This window comes from Leopardus geoffroyi, chromosome C2 (genome assembly GCF_018350155.1).
Source record: "Leopardus geoffroyi isolate Oge1 chromosome C2, O.geoffroyi_Oge1_pat1.0, whole genome shotgun sequence".
NCBI lineage: Eukaryota > Metazoa > Chordata > Mammalia > Carnivora > Felidae > Leopardus > Leopardus geoffroyi.
The window spans coordinates 72535098-72547722 of NC_059333.1; the positions used below are offsets into that span (position 1 = coordinate 72535098).

Sequence of the window (12625 nt, forward strand, 5' to 3'; positions counted from 1 at the left end):
CTCCAAGGGTTAGTCAAAAATCCTTCAAAAATAAATGGATTGGTAACTTGCTTACTCTTTGTTCTTGGTTTCACTTTGCTTTGGGCTCTATGGAAACATCCTTTTCATCTTAACTAGCCTATCCTTACATTTTTATAGATTTGATATATTATCCACTCCTTCATTTATTTGAGTTTGAATCAGAGTTTCTTTACACTACTTTATTCTTTTTCAGTGCCCCAGTTGTCTTCTGTATCTCTTCCCCACTTTCCTTTTCCTTTCTGGCTTTGCTACTAACAGACCTGATGTTATGGCCATTGCCACCAAATAAAAACACTCCTTTCCTTTTAATTTGTGAACTTGCCTTCCATAGCGTGTGTTGTACATTTGAGGTGATTAGTGATATTTTTAATCGATACTTTCTCTCTCAAAAGCTTTTGAAGCTTTTGTGAGGTGGGAAGGGAGGAGAGGCCAGTGTTTTGGGAGCTCTTATAGCTTATTGAGAGATTGCTAGAAGTCTATCAAATAGTGTTAGACTTCATTTTTAAGGTACTGAAAACTTAAGATTCATTTGTTATTTATATAAAATGTAAGTAAAAAATATAAAGCAAGTTGTGCTTTTCAAATCATTTTTTAGTAGTGTATGGTTTGTACATTAAATACCATAGTTGATCCAAGTTAGATTATAAAAAATTTGACAATTTTTACTAGTTAAGACTGACTAGTTCCAGACACCACTCCTTTTTTTCATTTCTGTCGTATATTTAGCTTCCCCTGGTCTCCTTCAGTAGACAATTGAGGAATTGTTTGTTTTTGAGTCGTGTCACAATTAAACAATGGGCCTGTTAGAAGAGTACAGTGTGTTTTGGGGCTTTTTGTTTCGCCTACTTGTTTTTCACTGAAAAGTAGCAAAAAGTGAACAGATTTAGAGAGAGGCATTATTATCATTTTTTTTTTAAGAAAACATTTTTGGGTAATGATGGAGCAAAACACTGGTAAATCAGAATTTTATCATGAATTGTTTTTATATTGTTTCTGGTTAAAATATAAGATGTAAAGAACCTTATCACATCGTCACTTAGCACTTTTTAGGCATTTGACACCATCAGTAGAAGCAACACACAGAAAAAAATAACATTGTTTTATGGAAAGGATTAAAGACTAACGCCATGAATTAGCTATTAGAGGAAAAGTGTAAATCTTTCCAAAGATATTTTTGTTAATATAGGGTAGTTTATATGTTGTGTAGTGAAATGCTTTTTGATAGAGAACTAATAAATTTGGGAAGAATATTTCCTCTGGTGACAGAGTATATAGTACCTTAAATCAGTAACTATTACTGTCTTAATACATGCAAGGATCTGTGTTAAACATTAAAGGAGACAGTACAGTATATAATAATAATAGTGGTGGTGGTGCCTTTCAATTGCTTGAAGTCTTTTTTTTTTTTTTTTTTTTTTTTTTTACATTTATTTTTGAGACAGAGAGAGACAGAGCATGAACGGGGGAGGGGCAGACAGCGAGGGAGACACAGAACCGGAAGCAGGCTCCAGACTCTGAGCCATCAGCCCAGAGCCCGACGTGGGGTTCGAACTCACGGTCTGCGAGATCGTGACCTGAGCTGAAGTCGGACGCTTAACCGACTGAGCCACCCAGGCGCCCCAATTGCTTGAAGTCTTGAGCAGGAAAGATACCTAAAAGAATAATTAAGGATGCACAGTTGTAACTCATTGCCAGAGTCCTTTAAAGGTTTTATTTTTAAGTAATCTCTAGGGGTGCTTGGCTGACTTGGTGGAACTTGTGACTCTTGATTTCGTGATTGTGAGTTCAAGCCCCACGTTGGGTGTAGAGATGACATAAAAAAATCATAAAGTCTTAAAAAAAATCTTTACACCCAACGTGGGGCTCAAATTTGCAACCTGGAGATCAAAAGTCCTATGCTCCACCAACTTAGCCAGCCAGATACCCCGAGAGTGATCCAATATATTAACATGATTAAGAAAAAAACAACAACGTGAGATTGAGTTGTTACTGACCTTGAATTCTGGTCTTAGTTTGTTAGTAATTAAATTCAGCCTACTTATTTTGGGGGGTGTTGGTCCTTCGCATATAAAATAAGAAAGAGGGGCGCCTGGGTGGCTCAGTCAGTTAAGCGTCCAACTTCGGCTCAGGTCATGGTCTCGCACTCTGTGAGTTCGAGCCCCGCGTTGGGCTCTGTGCTGACAGCTCAGAGCCTAGAGCCTGCTTCGGATTGTGTGTCTCCCTCTCTCTCTGGCTCTCCCCCCATTCATGCTCTGTCTCTCTCTGTCCCAAAAACAAATAAACGTTAAAAAAAGAAAAAAGAAAGAAAGATGGACCAGGTAAATTCTAATCCAGCTTTATTACTCTCTGAATTAGTTTTCCTGTGTAACTTGTATTCAGAGGATGTGAGGGGCCTGTGTGGAGGTGGGGGGCGGGGGTCAGTCTTGTTCAGAGGATTTGAAGGATCATTTTGAACAAGGATAGACAGGAATGATCTTACATAGGAAATAATTCCTGCTGAACATTGAAAGATTTGATTAGATACAGAAAATACTGAAGAAAGTTTAAGAATGGAGAAATTTATACACAAAGATGAGTTAGGCCAGAAAATTCTTTGGTGTATTTGGGTAAAATGAGGCATATGATTTATGTGGTGCATTCATGATATCAGATCAATTCAGTAGTAAATGTCCCTAAATATCAGAGTTTAGTCCTCAGTCTGTTGCTTATGGGTAGCTCTAAGTAAAACCTGAATGCATGGAAACTCTTTAGGAAGCTGGTTAAAGCTTCTAACCTCTTCCTCTGAGCAGCAGTTGAAGACATAGATACTGGTTAGAGAAATCTTGAGATGAAGTGATGAAGTCCTCAGCTAAGCTGATGTCATAGTATCAAGGATTGTCATGCTTGTATTTACTAAGATCTAATCACTTATGAGGCATATTACTTAGAATTGTTGCTGTCATATTTGTCATCTTGAGTAATTTCATTAAGGATATCTGTGACCCATACGTTTAATGTTAAATTTGGGGGTTTATTTAGACATGTGTTGCCTGTAAGGTAATAACATCATGTTAATTGGGATTTCCTTGAGATAGCTAATTCAACTTTACCTGTAATGTATAATCACCAAGAAGAATGTTGTGAAACAAATAATCTATTAGCTCCTCTTTAGTTCTATTGGACTGAATGTATGCAGCAAATTAAAAAACTACTGTGCACTATATTAAAATAGAGCAGTAAAGAAAATTTTTTGGGTGAACAAAGTACTGTATATGGAAAGGCTGTGTTTTGAAAGAATGAATAAATATGTGTCTTTTGCCACCTCAGTAAAACAATAATTGGCGTATGAGGGTGAGGTGTAGAGCTGGGATATACTTTAAAGCAGCAGTTCTCAGTGTGGTGTGTGGTACCACTGGGGTTTATGAAGTCAAAACCTATTTTCATAATAATACTAAGATACTCTTTGCCTTTCATACTGTTGACACTTGCAGTGCTGGCAGGTAAAACAGCCTATATTTTGGTACAAATCGAGGCAGTGGCCATACACTTGGAGGGGTTTTTTTTTGTTTTTTCTTTAAAACCAGTTTCACTTAAGAATGTACTTCGAGTTTGCAACTACGTAGGATGAACTGGAGGGTATTATGCTAAGTGAAATTAGAGAAAGACAAATATATGACTTCACTCGTGTGGAATTTAAGATACAAAACAGATGAACATAAGGGAAGAGAAGCAAAAATAATATAAAAACAGGGAGGGCGACAAAACATAGGAGACTCTTAAATACAGAGAACAAACAGGGTTGCTGGAAGGGTTGTGGGTGGGGGGATGGGCTAAATGGGTAAGGGGCATTAAGGAAGACAATCGTTGGGATGAGCACTGGCTGTTATACACAGGGGATGAATCACTGGAATCTACTCCTGAAATCATTGCGCACTACATGCTAACTAACTTCGATGTAAACTTATAGATAGATAAAATTTTTAAAAAATGTACTTCATGAAATCAATAAAATATTTAATTTTGTTGTGTCTCATTTTTTATTTTTTTAAAAAGTTTTTTTTTTTAACTTTTATTCATTTTTGAGAGACAGAGACAGAGCATGAGTTGGGGAGGGGCAGAGAGAGAGAGAGAGAGGCACAGCATCCAAAGCAGGCTCCAGGCTCCAAGCTGTCAGCACAGAGTCCAGTGCGGGTCTCAAACCCACAAACCGCGAGATCATGACCTGAGCTGAAGTCGGCGCTTAACCGACTGAGCCACCCAGGTGCCCCTCTCTTATTTTATTTTTGTTTTTGTTTTTGTTTTTATCTGGGGAAGGGGGGCAGGAATCTCAAGCAGGCCCCATGCTCAGCACGGAGCCCGCCCCAGGGCTTGATCTCATGACCGTGAGATCATGACCTGAGCTGAAATCAAGAGTCAGAGGCTTAACTGAGCCACCCAAGCACCCCTGTATCTTTACTTTTAAGTTCACTTTTAAAGTGTCTTATGTAGCGGGGTGCCTGGGTGGCTCAGTAGGTTAAGCGTCCGACTTCAGCTCAGGTCATGATTTCATGGTTCTTGAGTTCAAGCCCTGCATCGGACTCTGTCTCCCTCTCTCTCTGCTCCTCCCCCACTCGTGCTCTGTCTCTCAAAAATAAATCATTCAAAAAAAATTTTTTTTAATTTGAGATATTCACATAGCTGAAACTTACCATTTTAAACTGTACAATTAAGTGGTTTTAAGTTACTAAAAAGATTGTGCAATGTCTGATGTCTAATTCCAGAACATTTTCATGAAATGGCGTTCAGAAAGAAACGCCATACCCATTAGTAGTCACATCCCATTCCGTTCACCTCTTAGTGACCACTAATCACCTGCTGTCTTTGTGTAAATGTTTGCATGTTCTTGACATTTCATATAAATGGTATCATACAGTATGTGGTCTTCTTGTGTCTTTCTTTTTCCACTTATGTTTTAAAGGTCCAGCCACGTTGTAGCCGGTATTAGTACTTCACTCCTTTCCGTGGCCAAATATTCCATTGTATAGATATGCTACATTTTATCTGTCCATTTGTTGATGGATATTTTGGGTGTTTTTTTTTAATCTTTTGGCTATTATGAATAATGCTATGAACATTCATATGCAACTTATTTGTGGACATATGTTTTCAGTTCTCTTAGGTATATACTGGGAGTAGAATTGCTAGGTCATATTGTAGATAATTCTATAACTTTTAAAGGAACTTATTACATAATTCGTTTTGAAATAGACTTTTTATTGTGGAATAATTTCAGATTTGCAGAGATAGTAGATTTCCTGTATAGCTATCACCTATCTTCTAATGTTAACACAAACCCTAAAATGTCTGTCAAAGCAAAGAAGCCAACATTGGTACATTACTGTTAACTAAATTCTAGGTTTTATTGGTATTTCACCAGTTTTTCCACTAATGTCCTTTTTTTGTTACATAATATAACATTGTCATGTCTCTTTAGACTCCTCTGCTCTGTGAACAATTTCTCAGTTTTTCTTTGTTTTTCATGTCTTTGATAGTTTTTTTTTTAATTTTTATTTTTTTTAATGTTTATAATGAGAGAGAGAGAGACAGAGTACAAGCAGGGGTGGGGCAGAGAGAGAGGGAGACACAGAGAATCTGAAGCAGGCTCCAGGTTCCAAGCTGTCACCACAGAGCCTGACGTGGGGCTGGAACCACAAACCACGAGATCATGACCTATGCCAAAGTTGGATGCTTAACCAACTGAGCCACCCTGGTGCCCCTTTAAGGAGTATTGGTCAGGAATTTTTGTAGAATGTCCCTCAGTGTGGGTTTATCTGATGTTTTTCCCATAGTTAGACTGGGGTTATGGGATTTGAGGAAGAATACCATAGAGGTAAAGTAGGTTTCTCATCACATTCAATCAGGTGGTGAGTGACGTCAGCATAACTTATTACTGGAGATGTTAACCTTGATCACTTGGTTAATGCAGTGTTTGCCACATTTTTCCACCATGAAGTTATTTTTCCCTTTCCATACTCTACCTCTTGGAAATGAGTCACTAGATCCAGCATATATTCAAGTGGGGAAGGAAGTTAAGTTCCAACTCCTAGGAGGGGATGTAGCTACAATTATTATTTGGAATTCTTTTGTAAGGAAGATTTGGCACTCCACCATTTTATTTATTCATTTGTACTGATATGAATTGTATATATTTATTTTTTACTTTGGGTTAAATATAATGCTACTTTATTTTTCTGCTCCATTCATTCCAGTATTGGCTTTTGGGAACTCTTTCCTGTGTCCTTATCCTTTTTAAGTACTTCTTTACCTTCTGACAATGTAAGATACTCTAGGCTCATCCTTATTTTCCCTGTCCCAGGCCTAGAACCAGCCATTTCTTCAAGGATCCCTGACTACAGTTAAGTAATTTAATTTGCCCAGGGTCACACACTTAAATAAATGGTGAAACCAGGATTCCGACTGAGGGAATCTGATTCCTCAACCCATGCTTTTAATCATAACTTTGGACAGCATGCAGCTGAAGGTGCACTGGCAGTTTCTAGTCATGTTCCATCTGTGAACCAGTCTTTTTTTTTTTTTTTTTTTAAGTTTTTTTTTTAGTTTTTTTTTTTTTTTTTAATTTTACTCATTTTTGAGAGAGCACAAGCAAGGGTGGGACAGAGAGAGAGGGAGACACAGAATCTGAAGCAGGCTCCAGGCTAAGCAGGCTCCAGGCTCTGAGCTGTCAGCACAGAGCCCGATGCAGGGCTCGAACTCATGAACCATGAGCTCATGACCTGAGCTGAAGTCGGACACTTACTTAACCGACTGAACCACCCAGGCCCCCCAAGTCTGTGAGCCAGTCTTAAGGATACAGTTGATAGTCATCTCACCCTAAATAATTATTAAGCCCTGTTTTCTATTGATTTTTTTTTTAACCACAGCTGTGATGGTTGTAATCAAGCTAAAAATTACTTGTTAGACACAATTAACTGCTGTTAATATTTTGGTACATTTCTTTCTTTAAATGCATGCAAATGTATTTTGAGATTTTGTTATATTTTCCTAATTTTTAAATATGCACAAATATGAAGCATTTACAGTGTAACCAGAATCTGAATGTGCCATGTCTGTTTTAAGTGGTGATTAAGATGAAAGTGAGCTGCTATAGAGTCATTCTGTTTTGCCTTAATGTTATGGTCACATAAGAGATAAACATCTGTCTTGATTTATCAGGTTCTCAAGTAATCTTCCAAGTGTTGTTCCTAAGGCTTATCTTTCTTCCATTTCTAGCAACAGATAAGTCCTCTCTTGTGATGCACACCTGACAGTCCATGCTTAACAGCCAGTTGCGTCTCACTCCAAAGCAGAACAAACCCCACATGTTGTGATCACTTGGTTTGGAAGAATCATCTGACTAGGTCATCTGCGTAACATTCTTAGATTCCACCCCATTTCTTCTTTTGACCACCAATATTAATTTCAATTCAGGAAGTCTTTCTCACACACACAGATCTTTTTTTACTCTCTTCTCCCAGCCATTCTCTAGCTAGTTATCCCCAGAAAAGTTTATTTTCCCCCTTTACAGTCTCTCCTTCTTCCTCTTTTGTAGGCTGAAAAGTAATTGTCATTATGGAAGACAAAATACACAGTGGTTTTGGGGATGCCTGGGTGTCTCAGTCGGTTAAGCGTCCAGACTCTTGATTTCCACTCAGGTCATGATCTCACAGTGTCTTGAGTTTGAACCCTACATTGGGTTCTGTGCTGACTCTGCAAAGCCTGCTTGGGATTCCCTCTCTCTCCCTCTCCCTCCCTCTCTCCCTCTCTCTCTCTCTCTCTCTCGCCCCCCCTCCCCTGCTCACGCTCTCTCTCTCAAAATAAATAAACTTAAAAAAATTATTTAAACTATTCTCTCTCTCTCTCTCTGCCTGCCCCTCTACTCCACTTGTGTGTGTGCTCTCTCTCTCAAATAAAAGAAATTTTTTATTCATTTTTAATTTTGTCTAACTATAGTTGGTATTCTTTACATTGCATATATACAAAATTTTATTCACTTAAATGCAATAAGTAGCTATAATAAAATCAGGATCTAATTACCAATTGAAATCTTGTTTAGTGAGATGTGTTGTTTCCTAATATATACTTTTGTATCAGACCTCATCTGGAAGTTAGGCATACCCTCCCCTTTACTGCTGGCTTTAAATGTGTATAATCTACTTTTTGTAAAAGGACTAAAATATATAAATATATATGTAAATATGTATGTAAATAAGGTTTATGTGATATTAATGTTTATATATATATGAACAAGGTTGACGTTTTCTACTGAATTAGTCATGTGGATTAAGAGGGGTTACTTGACTGCCTGGACAAGACATCACATGATGACAGAAACTTGAGATTTGGCCATACTCTGGTTTTGAGCCAAAATCTAGATTTACTTTTGAACTAGATCAAGTTCTATGGAACTGTCCGTAAAGCTTGCAAGACACTGACACATGTAGTTAGAACGTCACATTTTCAAAGAAACCATATATTACGTCAGTGGCACATTCTCATCCTTTAGGAGAGTTTATATGAAGGCTAAGTTGTAATCACAAGGCTAGGGAAGCATGGACTCAGATTCTTTGTAAGGAGTGGTGTTGGTTGATATATTTAATAGCAAGCATTCTATCTTTGCTACAGAAATGGACCTGTCAGGCACCTATCCTTTGGCTGGTTAGAACATAATCTTCCTCTTTGGAATTCTCTTTTTTTAAGACTCCATGTTGTCTGTCTTTTCATTGGAATATTTACTCTTAGAATCAACTGATTAGGTGAATATCTTTTGATATGTTATTATCATCATGCTTTCCCAAAACTTACCCTAGTCCTCTTAACTGGACATGGCTTTTCAAACATTCTCTCAGCTAACCATTTACCACTTTTGTTACGGGAGATTACCTATATTAATAACCAGTTTCGTCTCTTATTCATTGAATTTTATAAATTTTGCAAACTTCACTCTAAATGGATAACATTTTCTAATTCACAGTTGAAAAGAGGACAATTATTACTGTTTCTGCTTGTCTGTACTATTTTTTACTTTGTTATTGACTGTATGATTTTTGCCTATCTATTTCAGGCCACATCATAATTCCGAATCATGTCTGATAACGGAGAACTGGAAGACAAGCCTCCAGCACCTCCGGTGCGAATGAGCAGTACCATTTTTAGCAGTGGAGGCAAAGACCCTTTGTCAGCCAATCACAGTTTGAAACCTTTGCCCTCTGTTCCAGAGGAAAAAAAGCCCAGGAATAAAATCATCTCTATATTCTCAGGCACAGAGAAAGGTAAATAGCTATTGTGGCTTCAAGAGTCTCGGTTATTATTATTATTATTTTTTTAATGTTTATTTTTGAGAGAGAGAGAGAGAGTGTTGGGGGATTAGGCAGAGAGAGAGAGGGAAACAGAGAATCCAAAGCAGGCTCTGAGCCCAACGTGGTGCTTAAACCCATGAACTGTGAGATCCTGACCTGAGCTGACATCAGATGCTCAACCAACTAAGCCACCCAGGTGCCCCATGAGTCTCAGTTGTATTTTATGTTACCGATTTTGATATCTTTTCTCAATTGTGAGAAATAAATTAAATTATAATAAGTTGATATTTTATGGTGAGAACAATAACAGATCTAAGAAAACAATTGATGGTGGTATATAGGCACTATTAGAAAGGCTAGTTTCTCTTAACCTCTGATAATAAAGAATAAAACTAAGTTTTTACTCATATACTTGGTATATCAAATGAATTTCTCTAATCCTCTCCTTCATTTTCTAAGACATGAGCTTCCCAACGTGAATGAGATTTGGAGATTTGAGAAAGAACTCATTGAGAGAGTTTGTGATTTTTCAGTAGTAGTAATACTTAGTACTATTTTTTAATCTTGTATTCTGTTAATGCCCTCCAAGGCAGCACTCCGTGATTAGTAAATTAATGTGTCTTCTGCAAACATGAGTCTGGTCCAAGGTTTGTCAATCTCAGTAAGATTGACATTTGGGGGCCAAATAACTTTGATGCAGGGATTGATCTTGTGCATTATAGAACATCCTATAAGCCATTCCTAGCTTTTACCAACTAGATGTCAGTAGCACCTCCCACCCGGCTATGACAACTAAAAATGTCTCCAGACATTGCTACATATCCTCTGTGGAGCAAAATCACCTCCAGTTAACAACCACTGGCCTAGTCACACAAGCTGGGATAAAAACTATAAATAGTCATCTCCTATAAATTGAAGTCACTAAATTTGTTTTGGTGCCAAACCTCAGGAAAGAACTTGTGGTTTTCAGAGCTTTTTGGATTTTAGAATTAGATAGGCATTATGGACTGGTAATGGGTTTTATTTATTTTTTTTTTTCTAATAATAATAAAGGTTTGTATTTATTTATTTATTTTTTTATTTTTTTTTTTATATGAAATTTATTGTCAAGTTGGTTTCCATACAACACCCAGTGCTCATCCCAAAAGGTGCCCTCCTCAATACCCATCACCCACCCTCTCCTCCCTCCCACCCCCCATCAACCCTCAGTTTGTTCTCAGTTTTTAACAGTCTCCCATGCTTTGGCTCTCTCCCACTCTAACCTCTTTTTTTTTTTTTTTTTTTTCTTTTTTCCTCCCCCTCACCCATGGGTTCCTGCCAAGTTTCTCAGGATCCACATAAGAGTGAAACCATATGGTATCTGTCTTTCTCTGTACGGCTTATTTCACTTAGCATCACACTCTCCAGTTCCATCCACGTTGCTACAAAAGGCCATATTTCATTTTTTCTCATTGCCACATAGTATTCCATTGTGTATATAAACCACAATTTCTTTATCCATTCGTCAGTTGATGGACATTTAGGCTCTTTCCATAATTTGGCTATTGTTGAGAGTGCTGCTATGAACATTGGGGTACAAGTGCCCCTATGCATCAGTACTCCTGTATCCCTTGGATAAATTCCTAGCAGTGCTATTGCTGGGTCATAGGGTAGGTCTATTTTTAATTTTCTGAGGAACCTCCACACTGCTTTCCAGAGCGGCTGCACCAATTTGCATTCCCACCAACAGTGCAAGAGGGTTCCGTTTCTCCACATCCTCTCCAGCATCTATAGTCTCCTGATTTGTTCATTTTGGCCACTCTGACTGGCGTGAGGTGATATCTGAGTGTGGTTTTGATTTGTATTTCCCTGATAAGGAGTGACGCTGAACATCTTTTCATGTGCCTGTTGGCCATCCGGATGTCTTCTTTAGAGAAGTGTCTTTTCATGTTTTCTGCCCATTTCTTCACTGGGTTATTTGTTTTTCGGGTGTGGAGTTTGGTGAGCTCTTTATAGATTTTGGATACTAGCCCTTTGTCCGATATGTCATTTGCAAATATCTTTTCCCATTCCGTTGGTTGCCTTTTAGTTTTGTTGGTTGTTTCCTTTGCTGTGCAGAAGCTTTTTATCTTCATAAGGTCCCAGTAATTCACTTTCGCTTTTAATTCCCTTGCCTTTGGGGATGTGTCGAGTAAGAGATTGCTACGGCTGAGGTCAGAGAGGTCTTTTCCTGCTTTCTCCTCTAAGGTTTTGATGGTTTCCTGTCTCACATTCAGGTCCTTTATCCATTTTGAGTTTATTTTTGTGAATGGTGTGAGAAAGTGGTCTAGTTTCAACCTTCTGCATGTTGCTGTCCAGTTCTCCCAGCACCATTTGTTAAAGAGGCTGTCTTTTTTCCATTGGATGTTCTTTCCTGCTTTGTCAAAGATGAGTTGGCCATACGTTTGTGGGTCTAGTTCTGGGGTTTCTATTCTATTCCATTGGTCTATGTGTCTGTTTTTGTGCCAATACCATGCTGTCTTGATGATGACAGCTTTGTAGTAGAGGCTAAAGTCTGGGATTGTGATGCCTCCTGCTTTGGTCTTCTTCTTCAAAATTCCTTTGGCTATTCGGGGCCTTTTGTGGTTCCATATGAATTTTAGGATTGCTTGTTCTAGTTTCGAGAAGAATGGTGGTGCAATTTTGATTGGGATTGCATTGAATGTGTAGATAGCTTTGGGTAGTGTTGACATTTTGACAATATTTATTTTTCCAATCCATGAGCAGGGAATGTCTTTCCATTTCTTTAAATCTTCTTCAATTACCTTCATAAGCTTTCTATAGTTTTCAGCATACAGATCCTTTACATCTTTGGTTAGATTTATTCCTAGGTATTTTATGCTTCTTGGTGCAATTGTGAATGGGATCAGTTTCTTTATTTGTCTTTCTGTTGCTTCATTGTTGGTGTATAAGAATGCAACTGATTTCTGTACATTGATTTTGTATCCTGCAACTTTGCTGAATTCATGTATCAATTCTAGCAGACTTTTGGTGGAGTCTATCGGATTTTCCATGTATAATATCATGTCATCTGCAAAAAGCGAAAGCTTGATTTCATCTTTGCCAGTTTTGATGCCTTTGATTTCCTTTTGTTGTCTGATTGCTGATGCTAGAACTTCCAGCACTATATTAAACAACAGCGGTGAGAGTGGGCATCCCTGTCGTGTTCCTGATCTCAGGGAAAAAGCTCTCAGTTTTTCCCCGTTGAGGATGATGTTAGCTGTGGGCTTTTCATAAATGGCTTTTATGATCTTTAAGTATGTTCCTTCTAT

General features: G+C 38.0%; 1 protein-coding gene across 1 annotated transcript in view; it reads left to right on the top strand.

Annotated features, from left to right (window-relative positions):
• The window catches only part of PAK2 (p21 (RAC1) activated kinase 2), a 100342-nt gene that overhangs the window by 33322 nt on the left and 54395 nt on the right, over positions 1-12625 (top strand). The window contains exon 2 of the mRNA XM_045502472.1: positions 9101-9308. Within this exon, the coding sequence (XP_045358428.1) occupies positions 9122-9308 (187 nt within the window). The 5' untranslated portion in view covers positions 9101-9121. The remainder of the gene's footprint in view (positions 1-9100; positions 9309-12625) is intronic.